The 18,573-nt window shown below is 49.5% G+C and overlaps 1 protein-coding gene across 1 annotated transcript in view; it reads left to right on the top strand.

The window, feature by feature from the left end:
* Plxdc1 (plexin domain containing 1) overlaps positions 1-18,360 on the top strand; it is a 50,312-nt gene extending 31,952 nt beyond the window's left edge. The window contains exons 8-14 of the mRNA XM_048366442.1: positions 4,755-4,850; positions 6,734-6,815; positions 10,230-10,290; positions 11,660-11,795; positions 12,734-12,769; positions 15,733-15,893; positions 17,153-18,360. Coding sequence (XP_048222399.1) covers positions 4,755-4,850; positions 6,734-6,815; positions 10,230-10,290; positions 11,660-11,795; positions 12,734-12,769; positions 15,733-15,893; positions 17,153-17,272 — 692 coding nt within the window. The 3' untranslated portion in view covers positions 17,273-18,360. The remainder of the gene's footprint in view (positions 1-4,754; positions 4,851-6,733; positions 6,816-10,229; positions 10,291-11,659; positions 11,796-12,733; positions 12,770-15,732; positions 15,894-17,152) is intronic.
* The last annotated feature ends 213 nt before the right edge of the window (positions 18,361-18,573 follow it).

Here is an 18,573-nt window from a genome sequence, read left to right as displayed (position 1 = left end):
ATCGTCTGCTTAACACATGGGTGGCCTCACTGCTCTTTATATGGCTGGAGAACCCACCAGAAATCAGTCTCATTTCCTCTAGTCATCAGCTTAAGAAACTCTTCATTTCACCCACCCTACAAAAGGAACTTGAGCATAACCAACATCAACACTGACAGATTCTGCATTAGAATTGGATAGTGAGGATTTGATTATCAAGGGTTCCAGCTTGTAAGCTGCTCTTTGTTGGCCCCAGAATGGCTTCAGATGGCCCTCATACATTGGACCAGCAGGTTTTCCTTCTCTGGGCCTTAGTGTTTGTGAATATTGGGTGGCTGGGCATAGAGATAAAACAGCATCTCAAACTGCCAGAGATGTAACTTGGGGACAGCTCTAGTCCCACATCTGGAAAAGATCTCCTGGCTGTGCAGATGGAGGCCATTGTCCCTGAGTGAGCCCCACATGTTGTTGAAATAACCCAAAGGCAAAGAACTGAAGCAGGGATATTGAGGAGTCTGTTTAGGAACAATAAAAACATGACAAAGCCATATACTCAAACTAGTACAAGTTGGTAGTTGACGTGAGCCAATAGTTTTAATTAGAGACAGATTCCACATACTCAGCCTCACCCCGCTTCCGGCCACCGTTCATCTGCCCTGCCCCGTGGTTATTTTCTGGGAACATCTGGCCATCTTTGGCTTAGACCCATGCCTGGGGCATAGTCCCAGCTCTGCCCCCACCCTAGATCCTTGCAGGAGGCTCCCAGGAGTCCTCTCTTCCCCGACTGCCAACATCTCTCTCCTACCACTCAACTTCCCTGACAAATACATGTCTCCTTAGGCACTTCAGTCCCTGGTCCCTAGCATTCTACCTTCCCTTGGACGGAGGATGAGCTCAGGGCTGCATCCTTGCAGGTGGAGAACTCTCGAAAGCCAGCTTTAGAAAGAGGTCTGGCTGGCTTTCTGTGGCCCATGTGTGGTGAGAGAGGAGGAAGGGTGTGCTCTCTCTGGGCTGTGGCCCACATTCGAATAGGTTGCTGGGGTTCTTAGGAATCTGTAACCCATTCTTTTATTTACAGCCATTTCTTGAAACCCTGTTCAAGGCCCGGTGCCAGGAGCTGTGGGGGCAGAGCCACGCACCAGGTGGACTGTGTCTGTGCGTTCTATCCCTCAGGGGCTCCAAGTCTGGTGTGTGTGTGTGTGTGTGTGTGTGTGTGTGTGTGTGTGTGTGTGTGTGTGTGTGTAGGGGAGAAGGGGGAGATTGGACAGGAAACTAGATGTTGACTTAGCAGTTAGACAGGTGACCCTGGAAACTACACAGGGGTTGTGGTGCTCAGAAGAGGACCAACTGGCTCTGCCCAACAATGGGAACAATGAACCTTGAAGGTGGAAACAGAACAGGGAAGAAAGGTTGATATTAGACTGGGTCCCATGGAAAGCAAGAAATAGATACTGAGAGTTTCTCTCTCTCCTCTCCTCCCCTCTTCTCCTCTTCCCTCCTTTCTTTTCCCCTCCCCTCCCCTCCTCTCCTCCCTTTCTTTTTGTACCACTTCTGGGGTCTTGAACTCAGGACCTGGTGCTATCCCTGAGTTGTTGTTTTTTTCACTCAAGACTAGCATTCCACCACTTGAACCACAGTTCTACTTCTGACTTTTTGCTGGTTAGTTGGAGATAAGAATCTCACAGACTTTTCTGCTCAGGCTAGCTTTGAACTGTGATTCTCAGATCTCAGCCTCCTGAATAGCTAGGGTTATAGGCGTGAGCCCCCAGCACTTGGCTTGCTCCTTTCTTTCTTCCTTCCTTCCTTCTCTCCTTCCTTCCTTCCTTCCTTCCTTCCTTCCTTCCTTCCTTCCTTCCTTCCTTCCTTCCTTCCTTCTTTCTCTCTGTCTCTGTCTCTGTCTGTCTCTCTCTCTCTCTCTCTTTCTCTCTCTCTCTCATACAGAAGCTCAAACTCTGAGCCTTGTACTCTTGCTTAACTTTTTCCTCATGGCTGACACCCTATCCCTTAAATAGCACCTTCACTTTTGGCTTTTTGTTGGTGAATTTATCTGCTGGGGCTGGCTTCAAACCAAAATCTTCAGACCTCAGCCTCCTGGGTAGGATCATAGGCATGAGCTCCCAGCTACCTCTAGTGACGAGAAAGTAGGCAGCACTGGCATTTTAAGCCCCAGAAGACCTGTTCCAGGACAGAGAAGCTTCCTTCTCAGCGTATGGAATAATATTCTGTAGATTTGAATGTTGGGTGTGGGGGGGGGGACTGAGGTGTCTGTCCACTGCCACCCTGAAGCAGAACAGTGTGGCATGGCAGAGAAACAGCATTCTGTTTTCTTAAATTAAATTTTACTGACAAGGTATTGTATAGAGGGGGTACAGTTACATAAGGTAGTGAGTACATTTCTTGTCATATTTATTACATCCTCCCTCATTTTACTATCCCTTCCCTAGTTCAGGTAAGCATATATACAATATCCAGTGAGAAATAGCATTCTTTGGGCCCAGACCAAACTGGGATTCAACCTTGGGTTAAGTAGGGGGAACAATTTCAAGGTTGAGAAGAAGTGCATGACGGACCACAACTGAGATACTCCGTTAAGCAGTGGAGGGGGATGGGGGATGGGAAGCCAGCAGTTACACAGGAACACCCCCCCCCCCCCCGCCGCCACACACATACACCACCACCACTTACATGGATGCCCTGCTAACTTCTGCTGACACCTTAGGACATTTCTCTCCAAACTTTCAGCTGAGTGAGAAACTTATTTCCCCATCTACTACTTCCTGTTTCTTTTCTTTTCTTTTCTTTCTTTCTTTCTTCTTTCTTTCTTTCTTTCTTTCTTTCTTTCTTTCTTTCTTTCTTTCTTTCTTTCTTTCTTTCTTTCTTTCTCTCTCTCTCTCTCTTTCTTTCCTTCTTTCTTTTTGTGCTGGTTCTGGGGCTTGAATTCAGGGCCTGGGGGCTTTTGTGCTCAAGGCTCTACCACTTGATCCACAGCTCCCACTTCTGGCTTTTTTTTTTTTTTTTGGTAGTTAATTGGAGATAAGAGTCTCATGGGCTTTCCTGCCCAAGGTGGCTTTGAACTGTGAACTTTGGATCTCAGCCTCCTGAGTAGTAAGGATTACAGGTGTGAGCCACAGGCACCCAGCTTAATCCACGTTTTTTTGTTTTGTTTTGTTTTTGCCAGTCCTGGGCCTTGGACTCAGGGCCTGAGCACTGTCCCTGGCTTCTTTTTTGCTCAAGGCTAGCACTCTGCCACCTGAGCCACAGCGCCCCTTCTGGCCATTTTCCATATATGTGGTGCTGGGGAATCGAACCAAGAGCTTCATGTGTAGGAGGCAAGCACTCTTGCCACTAGGCCATATTCCCAGCCCAATCCACGTTTTTTTTGTGTGTGTGTCAAAAAATCTAACTGAAACTAGTTTAAACAGAGGGGTATAGAGAGCATGGGAGAATGCTGAAGTAACCCAAAGAGTTAAAGGAAGAGCTAACCACCTGGGAAGACAAGGAATAGCACTAGCACTTGCTGCTAATCTCTACAAAATGGCCTCATCCTGGCTTTTCCCTTCAGCTTGGAACTATAGGCTCTGAGCTTACATCTTCTCAACTCTGTTACAGGAGAGTAAAATTGCTTCTGGATCCTAGTTGGAACATCTCAAGGAAGCTCTCTGATTTGTCTAGCCCTAAACCAATCACTGTGAGACAGGAACAGGGAAAAGGGTAGCTCCAGAGGAGTCTACATGTAGAAATAGACTGGGCACAGTTCCCCCAAAGGGAACACTCTTTCCAGAAGAAGGAAGGGCTGTTGGGTAGACCACACACTAAGTGGCCCTTTCCTCTTATGAGGAAACTCATTGGCAAAAGCCAGCTGCCAGCTGCTTGCCTTTCTGTGCCAAAGGAAACCAACCTGAGTCATGGTTCTTGGGTGGGTGTGGTGGGATAATCGGAAATATTGAAGCCCGTGAGAGTGCCATTTTAGGACAAGCCCTTTCATCTACAGTGCCAGTGTTTTTGTGGCAGATTGTTTCTGTCTTTCCATTTCACAGACAAGACACAGAGGCTCCAAAGCCTTGCCTAAGGTTATCCAGCAAATCAGGGGCAGAACTTGGCTCCATTCTAGGATTTCCCAATTCTGAGGTCCCCAGGGAAGTTTCTGCAGAGATTGAGGCAGGACTTAAGGTTGACTCCCAGCCCTGAACCTTGCCCGGTCCTCCATAAGGAAAATAGAGCTGGAACGTGTCAGGAATGCGCAGGTGGCAGTCTGTCTGTCTGCAGATACCTGCAGAGCACTCCTTGTGGGTCAGGTTCAAGACCAAGTGCTCACCACCCCGCTCCTAGCAAAGCCTGGTGCAGAGCCAGTATGGTGAATACAATGGGCAGAGGGCACCTGCACTGAGTAGGGGGACAGCCAGGAGCTAGCTGAGGGGAGACGATCAAAAGATGTAGAACTGCAGCTAGATCTTCAGCCTGTCTGCATCAGACAAGGAGAGAAAGGTGGGAGAACATGGAGATCAAGAAAACAGCAGCTGTGATGGCTCAGAGGTATGAAAAGGCAGAAAATGCTCGCTGTCCTGAAGCCAGGAGCAGTCAGGCCTCTGCACTGAGGATTTCAGCCTGCTCATCAGAGAATGCTGTTCTCTCAGGTCACCTCCTGTCCTCCGATCTCCCTTGCAGCCTTCGTGCTGTGGTCGCACAGGTTGAAGATTATAATACTCTCTGGGTACAGATCTCGGAGCCCCCTGGCTGTGACCTGCGCCTGATGACAAGTTCTGCTTCTGTTTCAGAGTCTCGGCGCAGGACCATCTTTGAATACCACCGTGTGGAGCTGGACTCCAGCAAGATCACCAGCACATCTGCCGTAGAGTTCACCCCATTGCCAAGTGAGTAGGGGATTTCCTGCCAGGGAAGGGCATTCTGCTATTCTGGAACACACAGTGGAGTCACACTGGGGTCAAATCACAGGTCTAAGCCTCCATTTCTCATCTGTAACCTGGGCCTCATGCCACCTCCCTTCCAAAACTGTGGCCAGGGCAGCCTTGTTAGGTCGAATTGAGCATGGAAATGGCAGCCACTCCCAGCTTTTTATTATTATTATAATTTTTTTTTTTGCTGGTTAATTGGAGATTAAGAGTCTCATGGACTTGCCTGCCCAGGCTTCATCGAACCTGGATCCAAGGATTACAGGCATGAGCCACTGGCTGCCAGTTCAGTTTTTGCTTCTTTGAGATACGGACTTATGCTGTAGCTCAGGATGGCCTAGAATTCACTGTGTACCCTAGGGTGACCTTAAACTCTCAACCCTCCTGCCTCTGCCTCCCAAGTGCTAGGATTTCAGGCACGCACCACCATACCCAGCAGTATTTGTTCAATGAACGAACAGGAAAAGGAATCCTTCTGAGGGTTATTTATTTATTTTTTTTTGGCCAGTCCTGGGCCTTGGACTCAGGGCCCAAGCACCGTCCCTGGCTTCTTCCCGCTCAAGGCTAGCACTCTGCCACTTGAGCCACAGCGCCGCTTCTGGCCGTTTTCTGTATATGTGGTGCTGGGGAATCGAACCTAGGGCCTCGTGTATCTGAGGCAGGCACTCTTGCCACTAGGCTATATCCCCAGCCCACTAGGCTATATCCCCAGCCCACCTTCTGAGGGTTATTGAGAGAAATGAATCCATCTATAACAAGGAGCACTTACCATGCGTTCTTTCCTATCTCCTTACTTTATACTCATGACAGGTGAGTCTCCAGGGCAGGTGCTAGCATACTCCCTTATTCACTAATGAGTTACTGAGGTAGCTGCGGGATGATAGAACCTTCCAAGTCAGACTCCAGCAGAGCAGAGGTCATGACTGAAAGCATAGGTATCGGCCATCCCAGAGGACCAGGCGGAAATAATCACAGGCAGGAGAAGAAGGTTCATAAGGTTTATTAGTGGGGCCATAGTTCCCATGGGAGAGGGAGCTACATGGCGTCTGCACCTAATCCAGGTGGCAGCTTCTCTCTCTCTGGGGGTAAAGGGGAAGAAGTTAGGTAGTGAGTAGGGGTGGCTCATTAGGTATGGGTGGATCTGGGGGCTAGTGGGAGGAGCTGAGGACCTGAGGCTAGGGAAATGCTAACAATGATGACCCCTGTGCCTTAGGAGTACTTCATTTTCCAGAGGAGAGCTAGAAGTAAGGAATGAGACACTCTATGCCCCCTTTGCCCAGACTTCCCTAGAGGAGGTACCGAGCCCAAGCAGGACTCTGGTGGCAATCCTTTTCTGAGGCCCAATGTCGGGAGTGGACAGTAGGGACTCCCAGCTAGCATGGCCTGGACATAAATGAACAGCTTCTGCCACTTTCTACCTGTGTGTAGGAGTCGATCCGGAAGCATGACTTCTCTGACTTCCCACCTTCACAGGCCCTGTGATTTTTCTTCAGAGGTTGCATGACACAGAACTCTAGGGTTGTTTTTGCTTGATTAGCTGGTTAATGTCTGTCTCCCCATATGACTGTAAGCCCCAGAGGGCAGGGACCAGGTCATAATGGTGGGATCCCCAGCACCAACTCCGGGATGGCCCCTTTGTGATGGAAGAAGGATGAGAGGAAGGAAAGAAGGAAAGAAGGAAGGAATTTAGTTCTGCTCTTCAAGTGAGGATGGCAGTAACAATCTCAACAGCCCCTGGCTAAGTCAGGGACTCCATAGTTCCAGAACCCAGAATTCTGGAGCCTCTCTCTTTGGAACCATGGAGAGTTCCTGGTGCTGAGTGGCCGCTGTTTCCTCTCTTGCAGCCTGTCTACAACATCAGAGCTGTGATGCCTGCATGTCCTCGGACCTGACCTTCAACTGCAGCTGGTGCCATGTCCTGCAGAGGTCTGTACCCAGGTTCTGCACTGAGTCCCAGTGGCAAACCACGGGCCTGAAGGCAGCAAGGGCCCACGCATTGCCCATAGTCTGTCAGTATTAGGCTATCTCTGATTAGGGTAGGGATGTCACCGAAGTGAGTTTCTCCCTGAGGCTTCTGCCTGATTAAGGTGTCCATGTGATAGGGTGGGGCTTTAGTTGGTGCGAAGATTCTGGAAGACTCTAGATGTTGTAGCTGCCTCTGTAAATCCAAGGCTAATCCAACCTTTATGAGCAGGGCTTCATAAACAGCAGGCCACAGCTGTGGGCATCCTAGAACCACAGGGGCTCTTATAGACATGTAGATACTGGGGTCTGGAGAGCCCCCTGGGCCTGCCTTTTACTGTGGGTGTCTCATTTGCAAGCCAGTGTGAGAACTGCCAGCTTAGCAACACTGGGAGATGCAAAGACCCATTGCCACGGACCCCAGAACACAGCCTCAAGCTCTTTCCCAGGCTGAAACAAGGTTTCCTGAAAACCAGGAGTGTGTATGTGGTAGGTAACCATGGAAACAAGGGAGGCTACAAAGCTGTGTTTGCTCAGTGTGGAAGCACGGAGAATTCTGGGAGACATCCAGTGTTAGGAATAAAGTTCTTAAACCCGACTCATCTTCCACTCCTTGTTCTGAAATCATTTCCTCACAGATTAGACTCATAATGCAAGCTCTGTTCTCCAGTCCAAGATAAACAAATGGCAGGAGCGGGAGAGAAAGGGATTCCTGTGGGGACTAGTGCCCTCGTGAGGATGGGAAGCCCTAAGAATGCTGAGAGCTTTCCGGCAAATTGCAAAATTACAGGCTCCGCGCTCCCATGCAGCTGTTCTGCAGCTGTCAGTGTTTCCTTTGCTGCTTTCCAAGCCAGGGAGAAGAAATAGAAGTGCAGGCACATAGGACTGGTAGCCAGGAAGGTGGGGGGGGGCTAGGGGGGGGCTTCATATGCCTCCCAGGTGTGCTTCCCACCAGCTGTGCTTGTACTCACTCTCTTGGGACCTCAGTTGGTTGACTCTGTAGAACGGACAGGGGCCATGTGATTCAGGAAGACGTGGGTGAGGAACACCCTGTTAATTGAACTCTTCAAATGCCAAATAGCATTTAAACAAAGCCTGCAGGGGCTGTTGAATGGGTTGGCAAAGTAGACCCTGGGCTGGCTCTTTCTGGAATGGAGTTCTGCCAATTGTGGACTCTGAGATTCTCAGAATCACCAGCTGTGGCTCATGCCTGTAATTCTAGCTACTCAGGAGGCTGAGAGCTAAGGCTCATGGTTCAAAGCCAGCCCTGGCTGACAAATCCCAGGGACTCCTCAATCTCCAATGAACCAGTAAAAAGCCAGAACTGGAGTCATACTTCAGAGTTGTAGCGTGCCAGCTGGCAGTGAACAACAAAGCTAAAGCTGAGTTCAAGCCCCAGTACACATATGCGTGCACACGTGTGCACACACACACACACACACACACACATATCCACAGAACATGTCCCTGGGACCAACAGCACCCTAAGAGTGTGAGTTTTGGAGTGCTTCATCTCACGTGCTTTCCAAGTTGAGAACCCGTTATCTTAACAATGAGGAGATTCTTGAGATGGCCTCAGATGAGCCCTGACATATTGGGGCTGGCTGCCACAGCGTGAGTCACTGAGCCATAGGAACTGAAAATGGGTCAAGTGAATGCTAGCCCTTGATTCACCACCACTCCTAGTTAATGGCTATGCCCCAACTCAGACACTCTGATAGTGTGATGGGGGACAGAGTCCTTCCACAGGAAGAGCCTGGCTAGAGAAAGGCCGGGCCTGGCTGGTGGCCCCTGCTGAAGCCGTCAGCTCAGCACAAGGATGCTCCATCAGAGGGGGCAAGGCTGACTCGGGGAGGAACCCCCTGCCCCCGCACACCTGTGGACTCACTTCAGCCCATGCCTTTCCTGGCCAGGTCTCCTCGACATGAGAGTTGACTCCAAGTCCCCAGAAAGCCAAAGAGCAGGACGAGTTCAGTGGTATCCCATAGTTCTCTTCCCCTCCCGTACTTCCTCCCTTTCCCTTCTCCTCCCCATCCCTCTCCACTGAAACTTCTTGGGATGTCCTTCCCCTGCTCTGGTGCTAAGTCTGATTTAGACCATTTCACTTACCATGGAAGGTGGTTTCATGTCATTCTATATTGCCCCCCACCTCTCTCTCATACACACATACACACACAGAGCCAACTGTAAAGTCTAAGGGTGACCTTAGCCTCAGGGTTAGTTCAGGAAATGATGATCACAATCCTGCCTCTCCTGGTGTCACTGTGAGGTTCCATGAGGATGGTGCTGGAACATTCAGGAGACCCTTAGGCTATGCCCTTTCTCATGTTTTTCTTTCACTTTGGGCCAACTGGCTGGGGCCCTGACAGGTAATGCTACCAGGCCTATACTGAAGGCTCAATCTTTTTTTTTTTTTTTTTTGTAAGTCCTGGGGCTTGAACTCAGGGCCTGGACACTGAGCTTCTTTTGCTCAAGGCTAGCACTGTACCACTTGAGCCACATCGCCACTTGTGGCCTTTTATATATATGGGGTGCTGAGGAATTGAACCCAGGGCTTCATGTACAGGAGGCAAGCGCTCTACCACAAGGCCATATTCCCAGCCCTGAAGGCTCAATCTTTAACCCATTGGCTTGACCTAAAAAGAGCTTGAGTCCCAGCTTCCAAATCCTCCATTGGCCCCAAAATCATGAGCACAGAAGACCTGAGAAGGAACCTGTGGCTGGCCCACGTTGGCCACCCTGCAGCAGAAAACACAGCTCGGAGCCTGCAGAGGCCCTTTCAGAGCAGACTGAGAGCCCCCCAAAAGAGGTACCCTTGGGTCTCAGCAGGTAAGCTGGTGGTTGCTGGTGCTGAGTTAACTTGCTAAGAATTCATTTATCCCTTGCCTTGGAGGCTCGGGCTGTTATTCTTCCAGTGCAGATGCCCCTGAGCTTGAGTAGAGTTTGGTGGCTTCCCCCAGCCTTGAAGAGGGAAGAATGGAAATTTGAATATGATGCCTTGGAGAACATTCTGTACCCTACCTTGTCCCTAAATAGGCACTTGGTGTCTTCCAGAGCAGCCAAGATGCAGAGTCCTTTCCAGAGACACGTATTAGCTCATTTTAGTCTCCCAGCCTCTGGCCTGTAGTGACCATACTGGGAGACAATGACTGAACGTGCTGACCCAGATAGAGGTCAGCCCCCAGATAGAGGTCGCCAGAACACACACAGCTGGGCAGATGAAGCCTTGGTCTGGTAGCCAGGTGCCACCAATACCTTCTCCTTCTTCCAGGAAGGACTGAAGGACAGGAAGGTCCACCTCAGTTGCCAGAGCTGCCTGGTGCCACTACCCTGCACTGCCAAGTTCCTCACATGTTTAACCTTTTGGTCCCCCTGCAGGTGCTCCAGTGGCTTTGATCGCTACCGCCAGGAATGGCTGTCCTATGGCTGTGCCCAGGAGGTAAGATGCACACATGATCTTTGGCAGCTCCTATGCCAGGCAGGGGAAGAGGGCTACCAGCAGTCCTCCCATGGTTAGCTCTTCTCAAGTTGTCTTTAGCCTTGAATGACCTTATTTTTCAGACTCCTCTAAGCCAATCAGCCCACTTTGGAGGGTTTTCTGGGGGCTCTGAGGGTCCCTGAGACTAGTGTCACCAGCAACTGGCCTCAAACCAACAACTCCCAGGAATTCCTCTGGTCTCTGCAGAGGGCATAGGGCCTCTTGTCAATGAAGCCCCTGCCAAGGCTCCAACTCTCACTCTCTGGTTTTTGAGGGAAGAGTTCATTCTAAGGGTGAGGCTTATTCCAGGTACCTCCCATTTAGTGGCTCATACAAATCAACAACTAGAATTGTCCCAAAGACTTAATACTTTGATTCTGGATGAAGAGCATCCTCTAGCTTCATACTTTGGCCTGGCATATTGATTGAGGTGACATCTCACTAACTGGCCTCAAACCTCAATTCTTTGGGTCTCCATCTCCAGTCCTGGGGCTTGAACTCAGGGCCTGGGCGCTGAGCTTCTTTTACTCAAGGCTAGCACTCCACCATTTGAGCCACAGTGCCACTTCTGGCTTTTTTCTATATATGTAATGCTGAGGAATCAAACCCACAGCTTCATGTACGCGAGGCGAGCAGTCTACCACTAGGCCATATTCCCAGCCCCGACTGTTACAGTTTTGAGAAGGATCTATAACATCTGTACTGCTTGGTCCTGCCTCAGGCTCCTGAGTGCTAGGATTACAGGTGTTTACCACTGTGCTCCAGCTCTCTCTTCTTGTAATACAAGCACATAATATGTGCTAAACATATCACTGTGTAATCTATACTTGTTTTTATTTTATCTTGGGGTGTGTGTGTGTGTGTGTGTGTGTGTGTGTGTGTGTGTGTGTGTGTGTGTGTGTGCTGGTCTTGGGGCTTGAACTTAGGGCCTGGGCACTGTCCCTGAGCTTTTTTTGCTCAAGGCTAGCACTCTACTACTTGATCCACAGCTTTACTTCTAGCTTCTTTTTGGTGTTTAATTAGAGATAAGGCTCTCACAGACTTTACTGCCCAGACTGGCTTTGAACTGTGGCGCTCAGATCTCAGCCTCCTGAGTAGCTAGGATTGCAAACACAAGCCACCAGCACCCAGCTGTAAATTATTGTTTTGTTTTCAATTTGAGGGGGGGAGTGGTTAAGATGAAGTCTCATATTGCTCAAGCTGACCTTTAATTCCTGGGCCAATCAATCCTCCCACATCATCCTCCTGAATTGCTGGAGCTAAGTAGAAGTTTTGAATGCATTCAGGGCCCAGCTCTGTCTGGAGAGCAGTGCTGAGGTCTCTCTTGCAGGCAGAGGGAAGGACATGCGAGGACTTCCAGGATGAGGATCACTACTCAGCCTCCCCCGACAGCTCCTTCAGCCCCTTTGACAGGGACCTCACTTCTACTTCCTCCTCTCTCCTCCTGGACAGCCTCACTACAGAAGGTAAGGCCTAATAAGCCTTGGGGCTGGGAGAGGCCTGGGAAGAGCTACTGCCTGGGGCCCTCTGTTCTCACAGGGACACTGGACTGGTATTGCTTGCCCTTGTTCCTAGGAGGGACTCAAGCTCAGAGAGCCTTAGCTCACTGGCCAGGGAGAAGTGGAAGAAGGTTTTGAGCAAATAGATACTCTGTGGGCTGGATCCAGCCCTTCTAGTACTCAGGGCTACATGAGGTGTCCCTGGCCTGAACATTCCCTAAGGAAATGTAGGACTAGAGCAGGGGCTGGCTGTGGCTTTGATGGGAAAGGGAGTCCTAGAGAATGAGCAAATGATGGAAAGAGCTAGCAGCATGGAGGAACTGAGTCTGTGCCAGGTGGAGTGCAAAGTCACGCATGCATTAACATCCAGTTCTCCTAACAATCTTGGGGTTTGATACAGTTATACCCATTTTATAATGAAAATACCAAGACTTAGGGGGTGGAGTACTTGCCTAAGCTCACATAGCGAAGACCAAAAGTAGCTATCTTTCCCCAACACCCTGCTGCCTTTCTCTATGCTGAAAGAAAGGAAAATGAAGCTGGGTGCTGGTGGTTCATGCCTGTAATCCTAGCTACTTAGTAGGCTGAGATCTGAGGATCATGGTTTGAAGTCAACCCAGGCAGGAAAAAAATCCATGAGACTTTTGTCTCCAGTTAACCACCAAAAAAAAAAAAAAAAAAAAAAAAAGCCCCAAATAGAGCTGTGGTTCAAGTGGTAGAATGTCAGCCTTGAGCAAAAAAAAAAAAAAAAAGCTAAGCATCCAGGCCCCAAGTTCAAGCCCTGGGATCGACATGCACAAGAAGAAAAAGGTTGGACTGAAACTCCTTAAATTCCAGACCCACTCAGGGTAACAGAGACTATACCCAGTCCACTAATCTTGTTCCTCTTATCTGTCTCTTTGAAGATGACACCAAGTTGAATCCCTATGCAGGAGGAGATGGTGAGTACTGAACTGCAGGCCATTCTTCATTAGACTCCTGCCTTTGGCCCACCCTGGGGAAGGTGGGTGAGCAGGGGGAGGGCATGGAGGCTCCTGGCACAGGTCCCTAGGTTGAAGAACCATGACCCTATACATTTCTGATTGTAGCCCTCTGTGTTCACTTGGCTGAGCCAAGGCCTTTGGGTAAGGGGTGTGGCCATGGCCTCTCCTTCTTCCTCCTTGGCATCATGAAGCGTCCCTGGGTTCGCAAAGAATACATGATTTGCGGATCACCAGATGTGGGATGCTCCCAGTCTCTGGACAGTGTGGGAGGATGATCTCTCTGGACAGGGGAGGGGCCCCTCTTGTCACCCCCCAAGTCCCCGCCCTTTGCCAAGAGTCAGCTTGGCCTTTGTGCGGCCATGGTCAAGGGTGGATGTGGAAACACATTCCAGCTTCAGGCGGGATGTTCTCAGGGGTGCAGTGGGAGTGGCGAATTATTAACGTCTGGTGTATCTCCCAGTGAAGGTGGGGCCATGGCTTTCCTGGAGAGCGACGTGAGTGTGTGTGGTTGGAGATGGGGAGCCAGGCTGTGCGCCCCTTTTTCTTACCTTCCTTCTCATCAGCCACAGCCCTGCCCCTCAGATCTGCAGGGTCACAGCAGGCTGGTGGCTAGGGAAGCTAGCCCGGGGAATATCACCCCAGCCCTCTCACTGTTTGGCAATTGGAGGTACGAGCCAGGCACTCGAGTGCCCTGGATAGTTTCTGTTCTGAGTTTCCTCTGCTTACAGAGTGTCCAGAAGAGAAAAGGGATGGGGAGGACAATAATTTTGATGTATACTACGTCCTATTTTTTGTGCCTACCCTCTGTTGCCTCCCCTTCTATTTAACTAGCTGTATAAAAAGGATTCAGTATTTCTGCTGCTGACATGCACATCTATGGTGTTTATTTTATTTTGCCCACATTTCTTCCTGTTAGAGGGAATAAGCCAATGGCCACACCCAAGTATATCAGGGACCTAGGCTTTTTGGAGGCTGGCACTGAATTTGTATGTCCTTGAGCCTAAACTTTCTGGGCGTCCACTACTACCTCATTCAAGTTATGTGTGGAAATAGATGAGCTTCCAGCTCTAGACTATAGGACTATTCCGTCTCCTTCTGGGGTGCTCAAGAATGCATGCTGGGCTGGGAACCTGGTTCAGTGGTAGAGTGCTTGCCTAGCATGCACGAAGCCTTGGATTTGATTCTTCAGCACCACATATACAGAAAGAGCCGGAAGGGGCACTGTGGCTCAAGCGATAGAGCGCTGGCCTTGAGCAAAAAGAAGCTCAGGGACAGTGCCTAGGCCTTGAGTTCAAGCCCCAGAACTGGAAAAAAAAAAAAAAAAAGAATGCCTGCTGACTGAAGAACTTCCAGAAGACCTAGAATTCAAGGTGAGGACCAACACTGAACTCCCTGTTTTTTCTAAGATCTGAAGACGTGATGAGGAAGACATTGCTGCCCCCTCCGGGAGGTCTCAATCTCAAGGGTGGACAGTGACAAGTTATAGTGTGGTCATTTGTTATCATAAGAGCTAACACTTATTGATGAGTTAGTTTCAAGATGTCCGGGTTTTTTTTTTATATTTATTGACATGATTTGTCTTATTTTAACCCTTTCAATAACTCCTCTTTAGGTAGTTGTTATTATTAATATTCTTGTTCTACAGAAGTACTAACAGAGACCCAGAGAAGTTGATTTGTTCAAGGTCACAGAGCCAGGAAGTGGCAGAATATAGATTTGAATCCAAATAGCCAGCTGCTAGGCTCCGAATTGTGTGTGTGTGTGTGTGTGTGTGTGTGTGCGCGTGTGTGTGTGTGTGCGTGCACTCGCTCCCATGCGTATGCATGCAAGTACTAGAGCTTGAACTCAGACCCTTGTGCTCTCCCTTGGCTTTTTCACTCAAGACTGACTCTGGTTAGGATTCCTGGTTTTCACCCAGGCGACCCAGGGTTCAACTCCTGGTGTGGGAAAAAAAAAAAAAAAAAAAGACTGACTCTGCCACTTGTGCCACACCTCCACTTCCAGCATTTTTGCTGGCTAAAGTCTGTGAGACTTCTACCCAGGCTGTATTCAAACTATAATCCTCAAATCTCAGCCTCCTGAGTTGCTAGGATTACAGGAGTGAGGCACTGGTGCTAGGCATAGATCCCAAAATCTTTTTTTTTTTTTTTTTTTTGGCCAGTTCTGGGACTTGAACTCAGGGCCTGAGTGCTGTCCCTGGCTTCTTTTTGCTCAAGGCTAGCACTCTGCCACTTGAGCCACAGCGCCACTTCTGGCCATTTTCTATATATGTGGTGCTGGGGAATCGAACCCAGGGTTTTATGGGTATGAGCAAAGCAAGCACTCTGCCACTAGGCCATATTCCCAGGCCAAGTCCCAAATTCTTAACCATCAAATGCCCTTTGTGAAGTCCTCAAAAGCATTTATGTGGCCCAGGTATCAGAGAGAGCTTTCCTGAGGATTCTTATTGGACTTTTGGACAACTTTTTTATTTTCTTTTTGTTTGGTCGGGGGGCTTGAACTCTGGGCCTGGGCGCTGTCCCTGAGCCTTTCAGCTCAAGGCTAGCTACCACATGAGCCACAGCACCACTTCCTGTTTTCCAGTGGTTAATTGGAGATCAGAGTCTCACAGACTTTCCTGCCCAGGCTGGCTTTGAACTGCCACGACCCTCAGATCTCAGCCTCCTGAGTAGCTAGGATTACAGACATGAGCCACCGATGCCTGGCTTGGGGCAACTTTTAATTTTTGATTTTTGGAAAACACCTGGTAGGTGCCAAACGAATAATGATTTCCACAACTCCTACCCCAATGTTTCCATGTACTTGGTAAGTTGACCCAAAAAGTGCTGTGGGTTTTTATCTCCGGGACTTTGTCAGAATCTAAGATTCTGTGGCCCATCCCTCTGCGCTCTCCCATTTCTGCCTTACTGGTGTCTCCACAGGCCTTCAGGACAACCTGGATCCCAAGACAAAGGGTCCCCCTGTGCACCTGGGCACCACTGTGGGCATTGTGCTGGCTGTCCTCTTAGTGGCAGCCATCATCCTGGCTGGGATCTACATCAATGGCCACCCCAACTCCAACGCTGCACTCTTCTTTATTGAGGTCCGTGTGAAATGTGGCCTCAGCTCGGCTGCTGCCTTGCTTTTGCAGGCAGTACCCGCCTCTCCCCATCGCCTCCCTTAGCCATCACATCCCTGAGAAGCCATCACCAACTCCATCCTGGCATGTCTCTCGAGATTTGGGCACATTATCCTCCTGTCCCAGTAGAACAGGTTGTTTTCCTTCCCCGATTTACAAAATTAGAAAATCCCAAGGAGGGGGGAAAAAGCCTAAAGTACCATTATCAAGTACCAACAAGAAGCCATCCCTTAGAGATTTATGGTCTCTCATGCCCAATTTTCAGGCTCAGGACTTATTCAGAAGATGACAGACAACAAGTCAAAATGATAATGAGGGTTATATTCTGTTTTGGGGTGGTTTTTTTTTTTTTTGGTAGGTCATGGGGCTTGAACTCAGGGCCTGGGCGCTGTCCCTGAGCTTTTTCACTCAAGGCTAGTGCTCTACCACTTTAAGCTACAGCTCCATGTTCACTTTTCTGGTGGTTAATTGGAGATAACAGTCTTATGGACTTTCCCCAATCCTCAGGTCTCAGCCTCCTGAGTAGCAAGGATTATAGGCATAAGCCACCAGTCCCACTTCTGGCTTCTTCTAAGTGGTATACAGTACTGGAGCTAAGAGTCTCATGGACTTTCCTGCCCAGGCTGGCTTTGAACAAGGATCCTCAGATCTCAGCCTCCTGAGTAGTTAGGATTACAGGTGTGAGCCACTGCCGCTTGACCTAAGTGAATTTCTTGACAACACCTATATGGCACAGGTATCAGAGCATATGTCCTTGTCATAGGTTAAAAACAAACAAACAAAAAAACAGCCTACCTGGGTATCAACTAGGAGCTACAGATCCTCAAACCCAGAGATTCTGATGGGGGAGGTTTCAAGTGGACCCTGGAATCTGCATTCTGGATGGTTATCTTGGCATTTGCAGAGCTTCATAGATCATTTCAGCCATCACTGGCTGACTCTCTTTCCAGAGTTTCAGGCCTCTTCTTTGTTGTTGAAGCATCTAGCTGAGTCCTGCAGACCACACAAATTCCTCCCAAACCCTGGCTCCCGGCAGCTTTCCCCTAGTGATTGAGCGACGAGGGTAGAAAGTCTTTTGGAGGACATTGGCCCTGTTAGTTGGCTACTAGTGAGTCCCCAGTGCCTTAGGACCCTTGTAAGAGAAAGTTTGGGTACCTTCCCTCAGGGATGAGGTCCCCATGGGAAAGTCATGTCCACTGACTTTGCCTCTGTGCCCCCAGCAGCGGAGACCTCACCATTGGCCAGCCATGAAGTTCCGCAACCACCCCAACCACTCCACATACACAGAGGTGGAGCCCTCCGGCCACGAGAAGGAGGGCTTTGTGGAGGCAGAGCAGTGCTGAGAGTACCAAGCAAGGAGACCCAGGGACGGACAAGAAAGATGAGTCACAGCCATGCGGAAAAGGGACTTCTCCTGGCATCCTCTCGCTTGCCCTGGGCCAGGAAGATGAGACAGCAGCTCATGGTGCCAGACCCACAGTCCAGTCCTCCTACCCCAGACAAAGCGGGTACAACAGAAAAGCAGCCATGTGGGTTTCTTAAAGGAATAGTAACCACCTCATCTCCTATGTGGATGTCAAGGGTCCTTCCTTCCAAGGCTTTCAGTGATCTACTCCATAGCCATTCCACAGCCTCCTCTCTCTAGAGATGGCCTCATGCCCTTCCTGGTCTCTGGAGGCCTCCCTCATGGGTTACTAACTGGCTAACTGAAGTCAAGGCTGCTACACTCCAGATCTATGGACTTAAGAGCTGGTCCTCATGGCCATGGCATTGGCCTACTTAGCCCCTAACCCCTGCAGCTCTGGAAAGCTGAAGAAGGGGTTCCTTTTATCTGGGAAGCTCCCAGCCGTTGGGCGGATCATGTGTAACATGTGGCCTGCCTCCGGCCCAGCCTCTGCCTGGTCATCTGGGCCCTGCGCACCCATGCGTACGACGTGGGCTCCTGACTCCGGTGACTTGTCTGGCTCTGATTTACTCACTGGCCTAGTCTGGTGTTGACATCCGTAGGTATCTCTGAAAGGCAGAGCTTGCCTGGTTCATATTTTTCCTCCACCAAACTGGATTATTTTTTTTTTTAGTCATTAAAGACCAAGAAGGCACACTGAGACCCTCTCCAGCAGAGAGCTTCAGCCGGATCCTGTTAAGGCATACCTGCCAGAAAGGTAGGGACGGAGGAAGCTTGCATGGGAAGCAAGGACTTTCTACGCACAACCTTGACCTAGAACATCACCTCTATCTCCCTAGCTCTGAAAGAAGTATTGGAAGCGGGGAAGTTCGGGGCTCCCACACCGAGCCTGGTTTTACGGAACTTCTGTCTGTTCCAGTGCTGTTGAACCAGGACTGCTTCTGAAGGGTACTGAAAATTAAGATCTAGAGTTCATTTCATTTCAAGTAAAATATATCAGCAGCAAATAAATGTCAAGTCACTGTCTCTATACTTAGTCACACCCGTTTGTGCATGTCATGAGGGACCGGCAAAGGAAAAGTTAGTCTGAGGACAAGAAGGCAGCCTTCAAATACTCAGACACATCCCAAACCTTGACTGACAGCTTGGCAGCCACTCTGCAGTTTATCTGTGTGGGGATGCTAAGTAGAGAAGAGACAGCTAGGGGACCGGAGCTGGGGGTAGGGGGAAGAAGGATCG

The sequence above is a fragment of the Perognathus longimembris genome, chromosome 17 (genome assembly GCF_023159225.1).
Source record: "Perognathus longimembris pacificus isolate PPM17 chromosome 17, ASM2315922v1, whole genome shotgun sequence".
In the NCBI taxonomy this organism is placed as follows: domain Eukaryota; kingdom Metazoa; phylum Chordata; class Mammalia; order Rodentia; family Heteromyidae; genus Perognathus; species Perognathus longimembris.
Note: the sequence above shows the minus strand (reverse complement) of the source record. Positions and strands in the feature narration are given on the sequence as shown.